Source organism: Moschus berezovskii, chromosome 25, assembly GCF_049115385.1.
Source record: "Moschus berezovskii isolate FMDL1 chromosome 25, NW_MosBer_1.0, whole genome shotgun sequence".
Classification (NCBI taxonomy): domain Eukaryota; kingdom Metazoa; phylum Chordata; class Mammalia; order Artiodactyla; family Moschidae; genus Moschus; species Moschus berezovskii.
Genome location: NC_142484.1, coordinates 26,838,127 through 26,854,395, shown reverse-complemented (window position 1 = coordinate 26,854,395; position 16,269 = coordinate 26,838,127). Strand labels below are relative to the sequence as shown.

The 16,269-nt window shown below is 39.4% G+C and overlaps 1 protein-coding gene and 1 pseudogene across 3 annotated transcripts in view; both read right to left on the bottom strand.

The window, feature by feature from the left end:
• The window catches only part of GAS2 (growth arrest specific 2), a 138,105-nt gene that overhangs the window by 59,420 nt on the left and 62,416 nt on the right, over nucleotides 1–16,269 (bottom strand). For all 3 annotated transcript variants that reach the window (XM_055416046.2, XM_088832078.1, XM_055416047.2), the window contains exon 6: nucleotides 6,940–7,081. In XM_055416046.2, the coding sequence (XP_055272021.1) occupies nucleotides 6,940–7,081 (142 nt within the window). The remainder of the gene's footprint in view (nucleotides 1–6,939; nucleotides 7,082–16,269) is intronic.
• On the bottom strand, nucleotides 9,698–10,744 carry LOC148773885 (protein lifeguard 4 pseudogene; annotated as a pseudogene).

Sequence of the window (16,269 nt, the reverse complement as noted above, 5' to 3'; positions counted from 1 at the left end):
TCAGTTGGTAAAGAATCCACTTGCAATGCAGGAGACACCCAGTTTGATTCCTAGGTCAGGAAAATCTGCTGGAAAAGGGATAGGCTACCCACTCCAGTATTCTTGGGCTACTCTGGTGGCTCAGCTGGTAAAGAATCCGTCCACAATGTGGGAGACCTGGGTTTAATCTGTGGGTTGGGAAGATCCCCTGGAGAAGGGAAAGGCTACCCATGCCAGTATTCTGGCCTGGAGAATTCCATGGACTGTATCGCCCATGGGGTGGCAAAGAGTTGGACATGACTGAGCGACTTTCACTTTCACAACCAGACAACGCAAAATAATACCTTGTATATTGAGTCAAAGTTTCCATAAATGGCAGATGTAAATCATGCTCAACCTACATTTGAGAAGCTGCATAGACTAAATTTAGATTCTGAAGGAATTGGCTTGGATACCCCTAATCCAAATCCTTACTTCCACAAAGACATGATTCCTAGAATTTTGTCATCAAAGAAACTCAATCATTTCTTCAAATAGTTTGATGCCTGACTTCAATCAGCACTCCAGTAAGCAAAAACTGTGGGAAAGGTAACACAGGAACTCACTTGCATGCTGGAATAAAGATCTTACACCACTTGCTTTCCCAATAATAAGTGAGGCTCCAGAAAGCATGAAAGCATAAGACATTAGAGGGGAAAGCTAGAAAAAGTGGGGGAATTCTGAAGCAAAATTTATCTTAAGAGCTATACAATTATGGGGTCTTTGCTGGTGGTCCAGTGGCTAAAAACTGAGCACTCCCAAGGTAAGGAATGAGGGTTTGATCCCTGGTCAGAGAGCTAAGATCCCACATGCCAAAAAAACCAAAACACAAAACAGAAGCAATACTGTAACAAATTTAGTAAAGACTTTAAAAATGGTCCACACAAAAAAGAAAATCTTTAAAAAAAGAAAACTATACAATTATGTCTCACAGATGCCTAGAAAGGAGACTACTGCTAGAAAAAGAGAACAGTCTCAGGATATATATTTTCATCAGCTCCCTCTAGAACTCCTAATTCTGTCAACATAGAAACCTACAATTCTTGTTACTTATTTGTGTTACAGCACATTGTATCTCAGGGGCTGGTTCACCTTCATGTCTCTTTGCCACATTGTGAGTTTCTTGAGGATTGAGATAGTGCTTCATTATAGTTTTGAATCCTTGAAATAAAACACAATGCCTTAATGGCATATAATATATATTCAATAAGTACACATTGAATAAATAAGCACAAGAACTTAGACAGGACACAAGAGCTAATTAATGTGACAGATCGACTGGATTCAAAGAATTTTAGAGATGGCCTTCATTGAAAAACTGAAATACCTAATTATGTTAGTGATTAGGCCCATGTCTTTGAGTTCTGAGTTTTTTCCTACCAATGTTATACCCTGAGTCCGGTCCCCCCACACTGGTAGAATAAGACACTCGCAGCAATGCAAAAGCAAGAATGGGGTTTATTTCTAGCTCAAGCTAGGGCTCATGCCTCCTCCAGCGCAGTGGAGTGCAAACAAGAGCCCCGAGCCCAGGTCACAGCGGTTTTTATAGTCTCAGATTACATAAGCACCTATTTTTGTTCAAAAGATCAAGCTGGCAGAAGCTCATTGGCCAGTTCATGCGCGCGCAGAAGCTCATTGGCCAGTTTATGCGCACGCAGGGTTTTTCTGGGGGATTTCCCTTTTTCCTCTGATTGGCCTGATTTTTGGCACCGGCGGGACTTTTCCAGGGAGGAGTTTCTTAATTTTGGTGCCGGCGGGATCTTCTTAGGGAGGAGTTTCTGTGAACTTAGCCTCCACCCTGTCTCCAGGAAATCGAAACTTAGGCTTAAGCAAGGTCTCAGGCCTATCCCGGCTACTCAGATGTCAGGGCTCCTAACATCTCCCCGCTTTTCTGTTGTTCAAATGGAGGAATCTTCCCCCGTGGATAGAGTTTGATCCAGGGATCTTTATACAGCCTTACTCAAAAACAATTTTAGGAATCTTTACTTAAAAACAACCTTATCTAAAATGCAGTAACTTTGGTTTTACAAGCAGCAAGCAAAGTACAGAAGCAAAAATGCATTACAGGAGAATTAAGTTCTACATTAGGTTCTACACCATATGCTACTTGGACTATAGATACATCTACCCACTCCCCCAGTATTGATAGAATTCTATCCCTAGGAATTTGTTAAGAGATATTCTTGAACAAGATGGTGATAATAGAACAAGAAGTACGACATTCCCTTCTATGATGCAGAACCATAGTCTGGTGAGGTTACAGGACCAATGAATGTGTACTGTTTCAAACATTTTAAGTATTCCAATATGTGTATCTCTTTTTATATGTATTTATAAACATGTTTTAAAACTATAAATAAATATGTAAATAAATTATGTGTATTGAATACAATTGCTAAAGTAGTACAGTTTTTCTTAGCACCACAATAATTCCATGAGAAAAGAAAGAAAGAAGGAAAGGAGGGAGAGGAGAAGGGATGGGGGAAAGGAGACGGACTTCGGCCATGTCCCCCCAGAAATATCCAACCATCAGCATCATAAAGCACATGGCCCTAACTTTAAGAGACTCATGCTTGGCATAGCTTTTCTGCAGCTTAGTAATTGAGCAGACATTAAATTGCTATTCAAGTGGTTCCTCTGCTAAGAAATGACAGTCACAAGTATGTATGGAAAGCATTTCCATCTTGAAGCGTTTTTAGACAAAATACAGAAACTGTTGGTATCAAACGAAATGAAATACAAGAAACATTTTCTCAAGTGGTTCTCTAATGCCTTCCTAAGCTTTGAAAATATACTTGCTTTTTTTTTAAAATCAAGGGCTTTTGTGTAGTTGTGTGAGAGCTGGAGGCAGAAATGCAAGAGACAAGGCCAGACTGTGGGTAATGGAAATATATTGTTAAGTAAACAGTGACTGATGACACCGGTGCTTCTCACATTACCTCGGGATACGTCAGTCTGGCAGGTGTTCTGTTTTTGGCCAGGAACCCAGCCGGTATTCTGCTGAAATGGGATTTCAAGAGGAGCCTGATTACTCAGAATTATACTATCTCTCATCCCCAGACTGAGGAAGTTGATGGAGGAGAGGAAGAAAGTAAGACTGGCTTCTTAGAACTGTATTCAGCTCCTTGTGTGAGAACAGGCTCAACGCAAGGGAACTAAACCTGACCCCACCATTTTATCACAGCCGAGTCACTCTATCAGGACATCCGGGGAGTAAATTAATCTGAATGACTCCCCTGTGTTCTGTTCCTCTTAGGATGTCTTGCTTGATTAAAGAAGGTGGGATGTATTACCCACATTAAGGGTCACCTCTTTTTTCCCCCAATTTTCCACAAATCTCCTAAGTAGCAAACAAGAAAATGTGAAGACGCATTGAAAGTTTCTAAACTGGCAGTTATTGTTGGAACTATTCACTGGAATGTGACATTTTAACACAGGTCTGTGTCTCTTTTTTTTCCTCCTTTTTCTTTACTCTTTTCTCCATTTTTTTCTTTTTCTTCTTCACTATTCTTCTTTATTCTTTTTTTCCTCTTTTGATGTAAATAATATCTCTAGAGTATAAATATTCAATACTATTAAATAAACACAGGAACTTTGCAAGCAATATTTTATACACCCATTCTAAAGCACATGTTGGAGTATGTGAATTGCAACTCCCCAATGGCTATCTATGCCTCATATGCAGGGAAGCAGTTACCATATGAACTATTTCCTTTTCATTTTTGACATATGAAGCTCTGATTTAAACCATTAGTGAGGCCCAAATGGTTTTTCTCTCAGTTCTACTGTCCCTGAGATAAAACACTTTGGTGAAAAACTCTCACTTAAACAGAATGCAAATATTTCAGTGCAGTTTCCCCAGTGTAGCATGAAGAAGACTTTAAGAGACTTCTGTGGCCAAAGAAGCATGGAAAATTCCAGGTTAAACAAGATCTTATTATAGAACTCATTAGTGCCTTTCATATGCCAGAATGCATTGCCAAACTCTAGGTAGGGACTACAGTAAGATGTATTTCTTAAACTAACCTATCCATGGAATTATTCATGCCATGGGCCATCTAGTGGTGTGAGTGTTTGATTAAACATTCTTTGAGAAATGCTGAAGACTGCACACACAGCATTCTAGCTGGCAACAATACATAAGAATCCACTTAGCACATTTCCTACATTCGATGAAAACCCCCTAACTATACAGACGGTCATGTTCCCAAACCCTGGAAAACTTTAAAAGGGAGTTTAAAGCTTCTCAAAAGCCCCTTCCTTGTTTCCAGCTGCGAGAACAGAACTTGGCATAGCAAGAGCAACCACAGAATGAGTCTTGCCATTTTGAAGACAGTCCCTAACTCACGTACGTGCTCTGAACTGGATTATTGGTAAAATTTTTCCAAAATCCCTTTCATAGTTGTTTCACCACCTTCTTCCCCTGTCCTTCTCCCCTTCTCAAGGAGGAGGGGTGGCCACGTGGGAGACATGCTGGTGAAGAAAAGGAACCATTCCAGCTGCTTTGCCCAGGCTCAGGTAAACAGCCCAAGGGGCAACACCTCCTCCTCCTTCTGCCAAGTTACAGCAGAGCTGAGAAATGCACATTACCACAGGGCCATTCCAGATAAACAGAAAAAGGGAGAATCTTTTTTAAGCTTTGATTACTCATATTAACAATGTATCCAATTAGCATGGCACTAGATATACCTGAATAAATATGGTCCTCCTCTTTGAGAACAAAGACGGCACCTAAAGAAGAATAGGTATTTATACCCAATATGATAAACACTTCACTAAATGTATAAAAACACTTGAGGAACCAAGGACACATTTGTCAGTTTTACCGGGAATGAGAGATGCCAAGAAAACTTTCTATAGAAGACCGCACAACCTGAATTTTAGAAGATGAAAGGGTGTCTAAAAGTAGAAACCAAAAATGAGCAGGGTGAGGAAAGCAAATGAGGAAAACACAGGGTATAAAATAATCCTTGGGCATTTGGGCTTAGAGGACAGGTTTACAATAGATACATTACTATGTAAAAATGAACCCAGAGTGTAATAAAGGCTGGGAAAGACAAAATGGGCCGCAACATGGAGGCCTTATGTGACACGTACATGAGTTTGGGCTTTACCCTGGATATTATAGAGCTCCTATAAAACTTTAATCAATTCTGAATTCCCTTTAGGTTGATCTTTCTGGTAGCAATAATGCTTGTGGAGAATTACGAGAACAGAGTGGTCAACAGTGTCAGATACACCGGAAAGTGGTCTCGTAACTCGAGGACTAAAATATTCATTTGATTCACTAATTCATTCATAAGGAGGTTAAGAGTGATGCTGGCCAGACCACTGACTATAATGCAAAGAAAGTGAATGAAGGTAACAGCTTAGAGGAAAAGGACTAATCAAACAGAGTAGCCCCAGAAAAACACTTTTATAAGAGAAAGACTAAAAGGAAGATCTTACTCTAAATGAAGTCTAATCAAAAAGTATAATTGAGAAAAAAGAAAAATTGTTCTTATCAATATATAATGTGCTATTACATACTATTAACACAAAGTTACTCAACTACCTTACAAAATAAAAATGAAATAGTAGGATACAAAGCATGTGACTGATCTTTAAAAGCATTCCTGTGATTTTAACTTCCTTTTTGGTGCATTATATTCAAATGCCCTGCCTATCCTTTCATTTCTGGGTGGACTGAACACAGGAAAACTAAATTAAACTGGTACTGCATAAGATGGCTTGATGGGCGAAGTGTATAATGTGCTGCCCTTAGCAGAAATGGGAATTCTCAATCTGTCAGACAAATTGTTATGTTTCTGTTCATCTAAATCTGCAATATAGATTATAGTGACACATGAACGAGAATAAAAGGTGGGGGAAATCTTTCTATATCCAACAGCACCAGTCATTTCCCCCGATCTTTTCAGTTCAGGCCCAAGGGAAAGAAACTCTCAGCTAAGAGCCAGCTGTCCTTTTCAGTTCAGCCTCTTCTTCATAACGGGCATTATGGTTGGTGCTAGCTTCTAAGAACTCTTCCCGTGTATGTGAGACATACTGTACATATTGTACCAAGGGATCTTGTCCATGTATGTGAGATATACTTCAGTTTAACATCCTCAAGGTTTCCATTTTTCATAAAACCCAGAGGCAGTTTTGAAATTTACACTCAAAACATATGTGCTGAGAAGTAAATGCATCTGTACAATCAGACACACCACTAATGACCAAGAATGACTTAAGAGACAACAGAAGTAGCCCGAGAATGTTACTTCATCCTGTTTATTATTCCACCCAGAATCCGTTTTCTGTATGAGGAGGGAATGAAAATATTTCCTAATCTGCCAAAGACGGTGACTCAAGGACTCTGTTAAGTAGCGGGAGGGTGACCTCAAAGAGTTAGACAAAATTGGGTTGCAATCTAAGCTCCTCTCTTCCTCTCAGCAGGGAATTCAACTTCAAGTCTCAGGTTCCTCAATAAGAAACCTGCCTAACAAGATCACTTGAAGAACAATGGCAGGTCACCTCCCACCCTAGTGCAGAGTCAGTAAAGGACAGTTGTCTTCTCCATTGCATTTTGCCTTTCCTTCTTCAACAGTCCTTCAGATCCCATGCCTTCAGACTTCTTATCAATGAATAAGGGAGCAAGAACCAATCGTATCAAGGCTTAAGTGTTCTCGAAGACAATTTTCAGGAGCTGGACTTATTATCCTAAAATTTAAGGTACTACTCAGCAGAATTAAGTGATGCTGTACTTTAAATAAGATAAGTGGCTCAGTTTTGAGTCTTGAATTGCAGGACTATAAACTTTCTCATAGGGCTCTAAAAGAAATTTCAGTAACATTGGAATAGGAGAGGGGAGACCGAATAGAATGAGTTTTGAAGTTCAAAAAGGAGCAAGTACTGGTAAGAAACCCGATGAATTTTACTTACTGCATCATCCAGTAAGTTTCCTGTACTCTTTTTTCCAGAAGACTTTGAAGAAGGAGGAGGTGAAGGAGAAGGGGCAGAGAGTGTTTCTTCTTGTTCTATCTCTTTTTCCAATTTTATCAAACCAGGAGGCTCCACACCATACCTTTTTAAAGACACCAGACAAATAAACATGCATAACTTATAATAATGAAGCGCTTGACATATGCTGTATTAAATTATGAACACCATAGGACCAAATTGCTAACTTTTCAAAATAATACTAATTTCTTTTCTGGCATTCTGGTAGGTACTTAAATTGGCACCCTTTTATGCAGGGAAAAAAAAATTTATATATATACATACTTACATACACATACATAAATACACATGCATATATACATATAAAGATTTTATATATATAAATACATACGTGTATACACACACATGTGTTTACATGTTTACCGTTACACGTGCTCAGTGTCCTCAGTTGCTTAGTTGTGTCTCTTTTGTGACCCCCTGGACTGTAGCCTGCCAGGCTCCTCTGTCTGTGGAATTTTCCAGGCAAGAATACTGGAGTGGGTAGCCATTTCCTCCTCTAGGGGATCTTCCCAACCCAAGGATCGAACCCACATCTCTTGTGGTTCCTGCACTGGCAGGCAGATTCTTGGAAGCCCTCCTGGTTCATAGACTGTGTCTTTTCGCTGTCACCTCATGTGGCAGCAAGGGTAAGGGGTCTCTGTGGGGTCGCTTTTATAAGAGCACTAATCCCATTCACAAGAACTCCATCCTCATCCCCAAAGCCCTGTTTACTCCTATCATCATAGCAGGCATTAGGTTTCAACAAACTACTGGGGGACACAAACATTAAGCCCAGTGTGAACCGTGAACTTCCAGATGTTCAAGCAGGTTTTAGAAAAGGCAGAGGAACCAGAGATCAAATTGCCAACATCCTCTGGATCATGGAGAAAGCAAGAGAGTTCCAGAAAAACATCTATTTCTGCTTCATTGACTATGCCAAAGCCTTTGACTGTGTGGATCACAATAAACTGTGGAACATTCTGAAAGACCACTGACCTGCCTCTTGAGAAACCTGTATGCAGGTCAGGAAGCAAAAGTTAGAACTGGACATGGAACAACAGACTGGTTCCAAATAGGAAAAGGAGTATGTCAAGGTTGTATATTGTCACCCTGCTTATTTAACTTCTATGCAGAGTACACCATGAGGAATGCTGGGTTGGAAGAAGCACAAGCTGGAATCAAGATTGCCGGGAGAAATATCAATAACCTCAGATATGCAGATGACACCACCCTTATGGCAGAAAGTAAAGAGGAACTCAAAGGCCTCTTGATGAAAGTGAAAGAGGAGAGTGAAAAGGTTGGCTTGAAGCTCAACATTCAGAAAACGAAGATCATGGCATCTGGTCCCATCACTTCATGGGAAATAGATGGGGAAACAGTGGAAACAGTGTCAGACTTTATTTTTGGGGGCTCCAAAATCACTGCAGATGGTGATTGCAGCCAGGAAATTAAAAGACACTTACTCCTTGGAAGGAAAATTATGATCAACCTAGATAGCATATTAAAAAGCAGAGACATTACTTTGCCAACCAAGGTCCGTCTAGTCAAGGCTATGGTTTTTCCCGTGGTCATGTATGGATGTGAGAGTTGGACTGTGAAGAAAGCTGATCGCCGAAGAATTGATGCTTTTGAAGTGTGGTGTTGGAGAAGACTCTTGAGAGTCCCTTGGACTGCAAGGAGATCCAACCAGTCCATTCTAAAGGAGATCAATCCTGGGTGTTCATTGGAAGGACTGATGCTGAAGCTGAAACTCCAATACTTTGGCCACCTCATGCGACGAGTTGACTCACTGGAAAAGACTCTGATGCTGGGAGGGTTTGGGGGCGGGAGGAGATGGGGATGACAGAGAATGAGATGGCTGGATGGCATCACTGACTCAATGGACATGAGTTTGAGTGAACTCCAGGAGTTGGTGATGGACAGGGAGGCCTGGCGTGCTGTGGTTCATGGGGTCTCAAAGAGTCGGACACGACTGAGCGACTGAACTGAACTGAACTGAAAGTCCTAACTTCTAGTACCTCAGAATGTATTTGGAAATGGAATCTTTACAAGGAGGTAATTAACATAAAATGAGGTCAGTATGGTGGGGCCTAATCCAATATGTCTGGTATCTTTATAAGAAGAGGAAATTTGGACACAGAGAAATGCAGAGAGATGTCCATATGAAGATACAGGGACATGACCATCTACCAGCCAAAAGAGACACCTCAGAAGAAACCAACCCTGTTGACACCTTGACCTCAGAACTGTAAGAAAAGAAATTTCTGTTTAAGCCGCACAATCTGTGGCATTTTGTTAAGGCACCCTAGCAAATTACTGCAGTCAAGAATTTGCCAAAGTTTCATTAGTCACTGGCATACTGCTATAATTTTTAGAGGAAACCTATACTCTAGAAAACCAACAATGTTAAATTTTAAGTCAAAATATCTGTTGAGCAGATTTTTAATTTTCAATACCTCATTTTACAATGAAATGTCATAAACCTTTTAACATAATTTTATTGCAACACTGAATAATTCTCTGGAATTTATCTTCTATACTTTTTTTTTCTAAATGAGGTTAAAATCTGTTAATAGTAAAAGGAGATTTATACTTTATAATATAGTACACAGCATAAAAATAAAATCTTAAAAGTATTTAATAGATAATTATATCTCAAAATTTACTACTTAATGAATCAGTTTCTATATACTGCTTTCAATCACTTTCTATTAATTGCTTCCAAAACTTGCAAAGGTGTAAAAGAGGTTGAGGATATCCAAGTAGAGGCTGATAGCAGCTAATACATACTCTTCAGGTGACAGCCTATACATCAGCGTGTGTGTGTTATAGATGATGAATCTGCAGAAAAGAAGGGCTCCTACAGCAGCCAAGTGGCTTCCCAGGTGGCACAAGGGTAAAGAATCTGCCTGCCAATGCAGGAGATGCAGGAGACACAGGCTTCAATCCCTGGGTTAGGAAGGTCCCCTGGAGAAGGAAATGGCAAACCACTCCAGTGTTCTTGCCTGGAATATCCCATGGACAGAGGAGCCTGGCGGGCTACAGTCCCCGGGGTTGCAAAGGGTTGGATACAACTGAGCAACTGAACACACAAACACAGAAGCCACGACCAACTCCATTGTTTCACTGAAACAAAACATCTTCAAGATTCCTGGCAGGAACAAAATCCACAAATCAGAAAATAGGCCTGCTCCAAATTTGCTGCAATCTCTCTTAGATTGCAGAGTACACATGGTTGAATCAGGAAATACTGCATGGGTCAGTATAAAATCTTTCAGGACAATATATACATCATAGAAAGTAACAGTGAAGGCCACAGTCAGAACTTCCAACAGTATAAATACAAAAAGCAGGTATGGGTTAAGGGGATGCTTATGTCTGTTTAAGTCATGGCTAAAATCAGACCCGGGAGAAGGCAATGGCAAGCCACTCCAGTACTATTGCCTGGAAAATCCCATGGATGGAGGAGCCTGGTTGGCTGTAGTCCATGGGGTCGCTAAGGGTCGGACACGACTGAGCGACTTCACTTTCACTTTTCTCTTTCACACATTGGAGAAGGAAATGGCAACCCACTCCAGTGTTCTTGCCTGGAGAATCCCAGGGACGGGGGAGCCTGGTGGGCTTCCGTCTATGGGGTCACACAGAGTCGGACACGACTGAAGTGACTTAGCAGCAGCAGCAGCAGCAAAATCAGACCCAAAGATCCAAGAGAAAAAATCAAAATTAAAGCCAGACTTTCATGCACAAAGGTCCATTTGGTATTAAGAAAAATGCAAATGTCATTGTAGGTAAGTTAGTTACAGCTGTATATGAAAATATACATGAACAGACTCATAAGAACCTACAAAAATAAATTAAAAGACTCCATGTAATACATTGATGAGTCAATAACATGAATTACCATGTTAATTTTGTCTTCAAATTTCAGATTTACTAGCTTTAATGATATTAGTGCTGTAACTGAACTCCTATTTTGAATATACATTTTTTAAAGATGGAAATAAAGTCAGAGTCAAGTTGAAAACAGCAAACTTTCCAAATAAAAGTTCTTAAATGAATTTATAGAGAAGAAATTCACTGTTAATTGTAAAACTTTATGGACTCAGAATAATTCAGAATGGGTTACACAGCATCATTGATTATGCTCTTAGGAACAACCTAATGAAATATTCATAGTGTTAGTGAGAAAGAAAATGAATACAGAGAAACAAAACTAATTTAAAATAATAACGTTAAAATTATATGCTGTAAATTACAAATGTCACAGCAGTTTAAAGACAGAGATATAGTTGTTAATAGCATTCATCTCTCTCCTAATCATATTTTCCTTAGAGTAAATTTGAAATTGATTTGATTTTCTAAATGCATATCAATTGTATATCATAATGCCTAGATGAAGGAGACCAAAGATAATTCAAGAGGATCTTTGAGTTCATGTAGTTATATGCTTTCAGTTTTATAGAATACATAAAACAGACCCAGAGAAAATACAGAACTTGCTAGGAGCAGGACAAAGACACAATACAGGTTTTCTGACTTCAGGTTTTCTCTGATATTTTAATCAGGTGATCACACGTTAAAAAGAAGAGGAAAAAGTCACCTGGCAATTAAAATAAAAATAGGCTATGGATTGCCAACAAAGTAAATAATCTATGTAGAGAGAATAAATATGTTAGCAATATGTCCAGGACCTTAGAGTGAGTGAATAGTATATTCAAAACATTGTTAAATGTAAAAGTTTAGATTATCACTCTACTGTTCTAATGGTTTGATCATTTAACTAACACCACACACACGTCAAGTACTCTTTGAGAGCTTGAAAACATACCAGAATTTGGTACAAAACAGTTTAAACTGGCACAACTCAAATAATAATTGCTGTTTGGATAACTGCTTCTAGTGAATAGAGTAATTTTAGGTTACATAAATCATTAGCTACAAGACTTTAGGCACTATTTATCACATTTCAAACCTTTTAAACAGATTAGCCAGTTAATAGGACATCTGTAGAAACATGCAATTGACTACAGATTCTCTAACAGTAGAGACCACTGTCTGATTCACAGCCGCCTCAGCAGGTAGTGCAAATCCTGGCACACAATAGATCCTTAATAGCTACTGTTTGAATGGAAAAAAAACTCTGGATTCTCCTATAACATTGTGTTCAGGTTCCAGAAATGAATCAGAGTTCATTGTTTTGGATCTTTAAATGTGTTATCACTTTAATAAAACATATCAACATCAAATATAAATAGGTGTCTTACCCTAAAAAGTGTTCTTCTAGAAGACTTTAAACCTTATTCAAAACTAAAATACATTTTTAACTTTCTAGAGCTCACTAATTACACTTTACTCAACCCACTGTCTCATACTGTTGACAAGTACCAACAAAATTCACTTGGAGATCTGGGTATCATTCTTCCCTGAGGCGGACTTGAGCTAACTGTGCCACTAACCTACTCTTTAAAATTAGCAAATCATCTAACCTCAAAGAGTCTGTTTTCTCTCAGGAAAACAGAGATGAAAGTGACCTATCCTAGAGGTCTGATGTAGCAGAAGAGGGGGAGACGGGGGAGGCAGGAAGGAGGGAGGAAGAAGAAAGTTAAAAGAATAACTGTAAACTGAACGTCTTCTATGTTTCTGGACCATTGGGGCATCTTGATATACATAATTTCTGAGTCTCAGTGTTATTTCACTAAAATATGAAAATTCTAATTCCTGTGTTTCAATACAGTTAGAGGGAATGAAAACAGTATCCACTACATACCTAGTACAGTGTCTGATATAGGGCACCACCTCTGAAATGGCTATTGACAACTGATGTATCAAAGCTTGCACAACCAGGAAACTGCAACATTGAGGTCCTTTTGCTGAAGTTTTCATTTTTTTTTTTAAATATATTATGTCATCCAATGATATAATGAAACAGTCTCATAATTAAGATGTAGTTTTATTTATTATGATAAATGGGATACTCCTGCTGTATCAGTAAACATGGATGTCACAATCATCAGCAATTCCAGTCCTTTAATATGAGCTTCTGAGCCCTAAGGGCACTCAGGAAGGAAAGGATTACCTGTGAGCCAACAGTCATTAGACTGCAACCCCAAGGAAGCGCAGGATGTGAAAAACAGGATCCTGGCCCCAGATAGCTGAGATGCATGTGAAAGGAATGATTTCAGTGAGCCCAGTCTTTTGCATCTTTCCATAAAAAAGAAAAACACTAAATTCCTTAACCCAAGATACCTGGCTTCCTTTAATTAAAAATAATCTTTTGACGTTCAGACTGTGCATGTGTGCTAAGTTGCTTCAGTCATGTCAGATTCTTTGAGACCATATGGGCAGTAACTCATCAGACTCTTCTCTCCATGGGATTCTCAAGACAAGAATCCTGGAGTAGGTTGCCATGCCCTCCTTCTGAAACAGGGATTGAACCCGGGTCTGCTGCACTGGCAGACTGGATCTTTACCATGGGTCACTGGTAAGCCTATGATGTTCAGACTACTTGCCCTTTGGGGTAAACCTTCTATATAACCTGGCTCCTCCCCACGCCTCCTTGGAGCAGTTCTCTCAGTGTCACCTGAGATGTCTCCCAGCCATGAAATCCTAAAATTCCCACCACATAAAACGTAACTCTCAGCTTTTAGGTTGTGAATATTTTTTAAGTTTACAATATTGTTATGTTACTATTGTACCCTTTACCAAAAACTCACATCCGTTCAGCTCAGTTCAGTCGCTCAGTCATATCCAACTCTTTGTGACCCCATGAGCCATAGCACGCCAGGCCTCCCTGTCCATCACCAACTCCCGGAGTCCACCCAAACCCATGTCCATCGAGTCGGTGATGCCATCTAACCATCTCATCCTCTGTCGTCCCCTTCTCCTGCCCTCAACCTTCCCCAGCATCAGGGTCTTTTCAAATGAGTCAGCTCTTCACATCAGGTGGCGAAAATACCGGAGTTTGAGTTTCAATATCAGTCCTTCCAATGAACACCCATGACTGATTTCCTTTAGGATGAACTGGTTGGATCTCCTTGCAGTCCAAGGGACTCTCAAGAGTCTTCTCCAATACCACAGTTCAAAAACTCACATAGGCTTCCTTTAAATTAATTTTCTCAGAATTGTGGGACAGCAGGAATATCTCAGTGCTGAAGCATAGCAGAAGTTATAAATTAATTTTTGCTACTAACTCACTGGATGAACTTCAACAGGCAATCCTTTTTAATCTCTCTAGACTTATTTAAATTCTTAGTTCCAACAAGGTATAACATTTTGTTATATTTAATGATCCTAAGAGAATAATGTAAACTTGGCAGTGATGCTAGAGGAATTTAACACACTAGAATTCACAGCCAATTAAAAGTCAATCATAAGTGAAAACATCATATTGGAAAATATAAATTAACGCAATTGGAAAATACGATTTCATTTGTAATTGTAGGTGGATTCATGCTACCTTTTAGAAACAGGTTGGTTGGGTTGAACAATTTTTTTTTCCTTTTAATGTTTTAATAAAATGAAATAATATGAAAAATGTTATTAAAGCACCAACAGGTTCCACTTCATGTCCGAAACAAAACAAAGTTTGAATGAAGTAGAAAACAACACCATACATGGAAAACTGTACCCTGGAGACTTTTCTTTATCTGGGAATGCTGAAAATTAGCTATGCCACTGAACATAGAAAATCAACACTAAGCCCCAAATCTCTGCTTATACTGGCTTTTGAATACTTCAAGCTGCATAAGGTACAGTCAGCCAATCCTGAAATACACACTTAAGTACGACTCATTGGCTTCCTGTCTGTCTGGAGATGTCAACAGGCTGTAAATCATGAAATTCCCCTTGGGTTGGGGCCCTGCACCTGAAACCAACTTAGTCACTAAAAGGTCTTTTTTTTGCTCTCGAAAAAGCTGCTTCATTCTGGTTTCCATGATTAACCCTATCCCATGCTACATTTTGATTCTGTCTAAACAGTTTTCAAAAATGTATACTGTTGTCTAGTCTCATTCAAATACAAGATCTCAAAGCTTTGTAGGAGAAGGAGCAACTGTTGCTTTCAAAATGAATAAGGGTCAACTACTATTATCTACTGTTGTCTAGGGCTTCCCTTGTGGCTCAGCTGGTAAAGGATCTGCCTGCAATGAGGGAGACCTGGGTTCGATCCCTGATTTAGGAAGATCCCATAAAGAAGGGAAAGGTTACCCACTCCAGTATTCTGGCCTCGAGAATTCCATGGACTGTATAGTCCTTGGGGTCGCAGAGAGTCAGACAAAACTGTCTTTCACTTTTACTTTCACTGTTGTCTATTCTCGCCCAACTACAAGATTTCAAAACTTTGTAGGAGAAGGAGCAACTATTGCTTTCAAACTGAATATGGGTCAACAAAAGACAGCAAGAAGGTTGGATCTGCTAAAACCAAGTCTTTGTATCTGTATACCCCAGTGATATGAAAGTAGGGAGAATACTGAAAGGGCAGTGTCATATTATCATTTTTGGTCTCACTCAAAAAGTGCTAGGGAAAGGGTCTTGTGGTTAATAACTTTATGATGAGATCTTAGAAATAGACTTTACATTTTTCTGACATAGGATATAACTTTTAAGATTGGTCTAGATGAAATAATTGAGCCCCAAACTAAGCCCTGAACTAGAAAATTTACTCAAACTATTTACTAGATGATAATTTTCAAAGAAAAGACATCTGGGGTCTACTTTATTAGACCTGGTTGCTGCTGCTGCTGCTAAGTCGCTTCAGTCGTGTCTGACTCTGTGCGACCCCATGGACAGCAGCCCACCAGGCTCCTCCGTCCCTAGGATTCTCCAGGCAAAAATACTGGAGTGTGTTGCCATTTCTTTCTCCAGCGCATGCATGCATACTAAGTCACTTCAGTCATGTCCGACTCTATGTGACTCCATGGACAGCAACCCACCAGGCTCCTCTGTCCACAGGATTCTCCAGGCAAGAATACTGGAGTGGGTTGCCATTTCCTTCTCCGATTAGACGTGGAGGGATAAAGTATAGACATTCCCCTTTCTTAAGGCATATAACAGATCACTTAAAGATTCTTGCAAGATAGTTTTTGCCCCATTTTTATTCTGCTTTAAAGTCTGGATGGAAGTTTCACTCAAATAAAAATAAATTTTATTCTTAGCAGTAAGAGTCAAGTTCTTTAAATAGGATGAGTTAACTAATAAGCCTAGTGTAAGAATATTTTCTATTAAGTAACATTTCATTATGTTATGAATTAAAATAGGAGGAAATATTCACAAAGT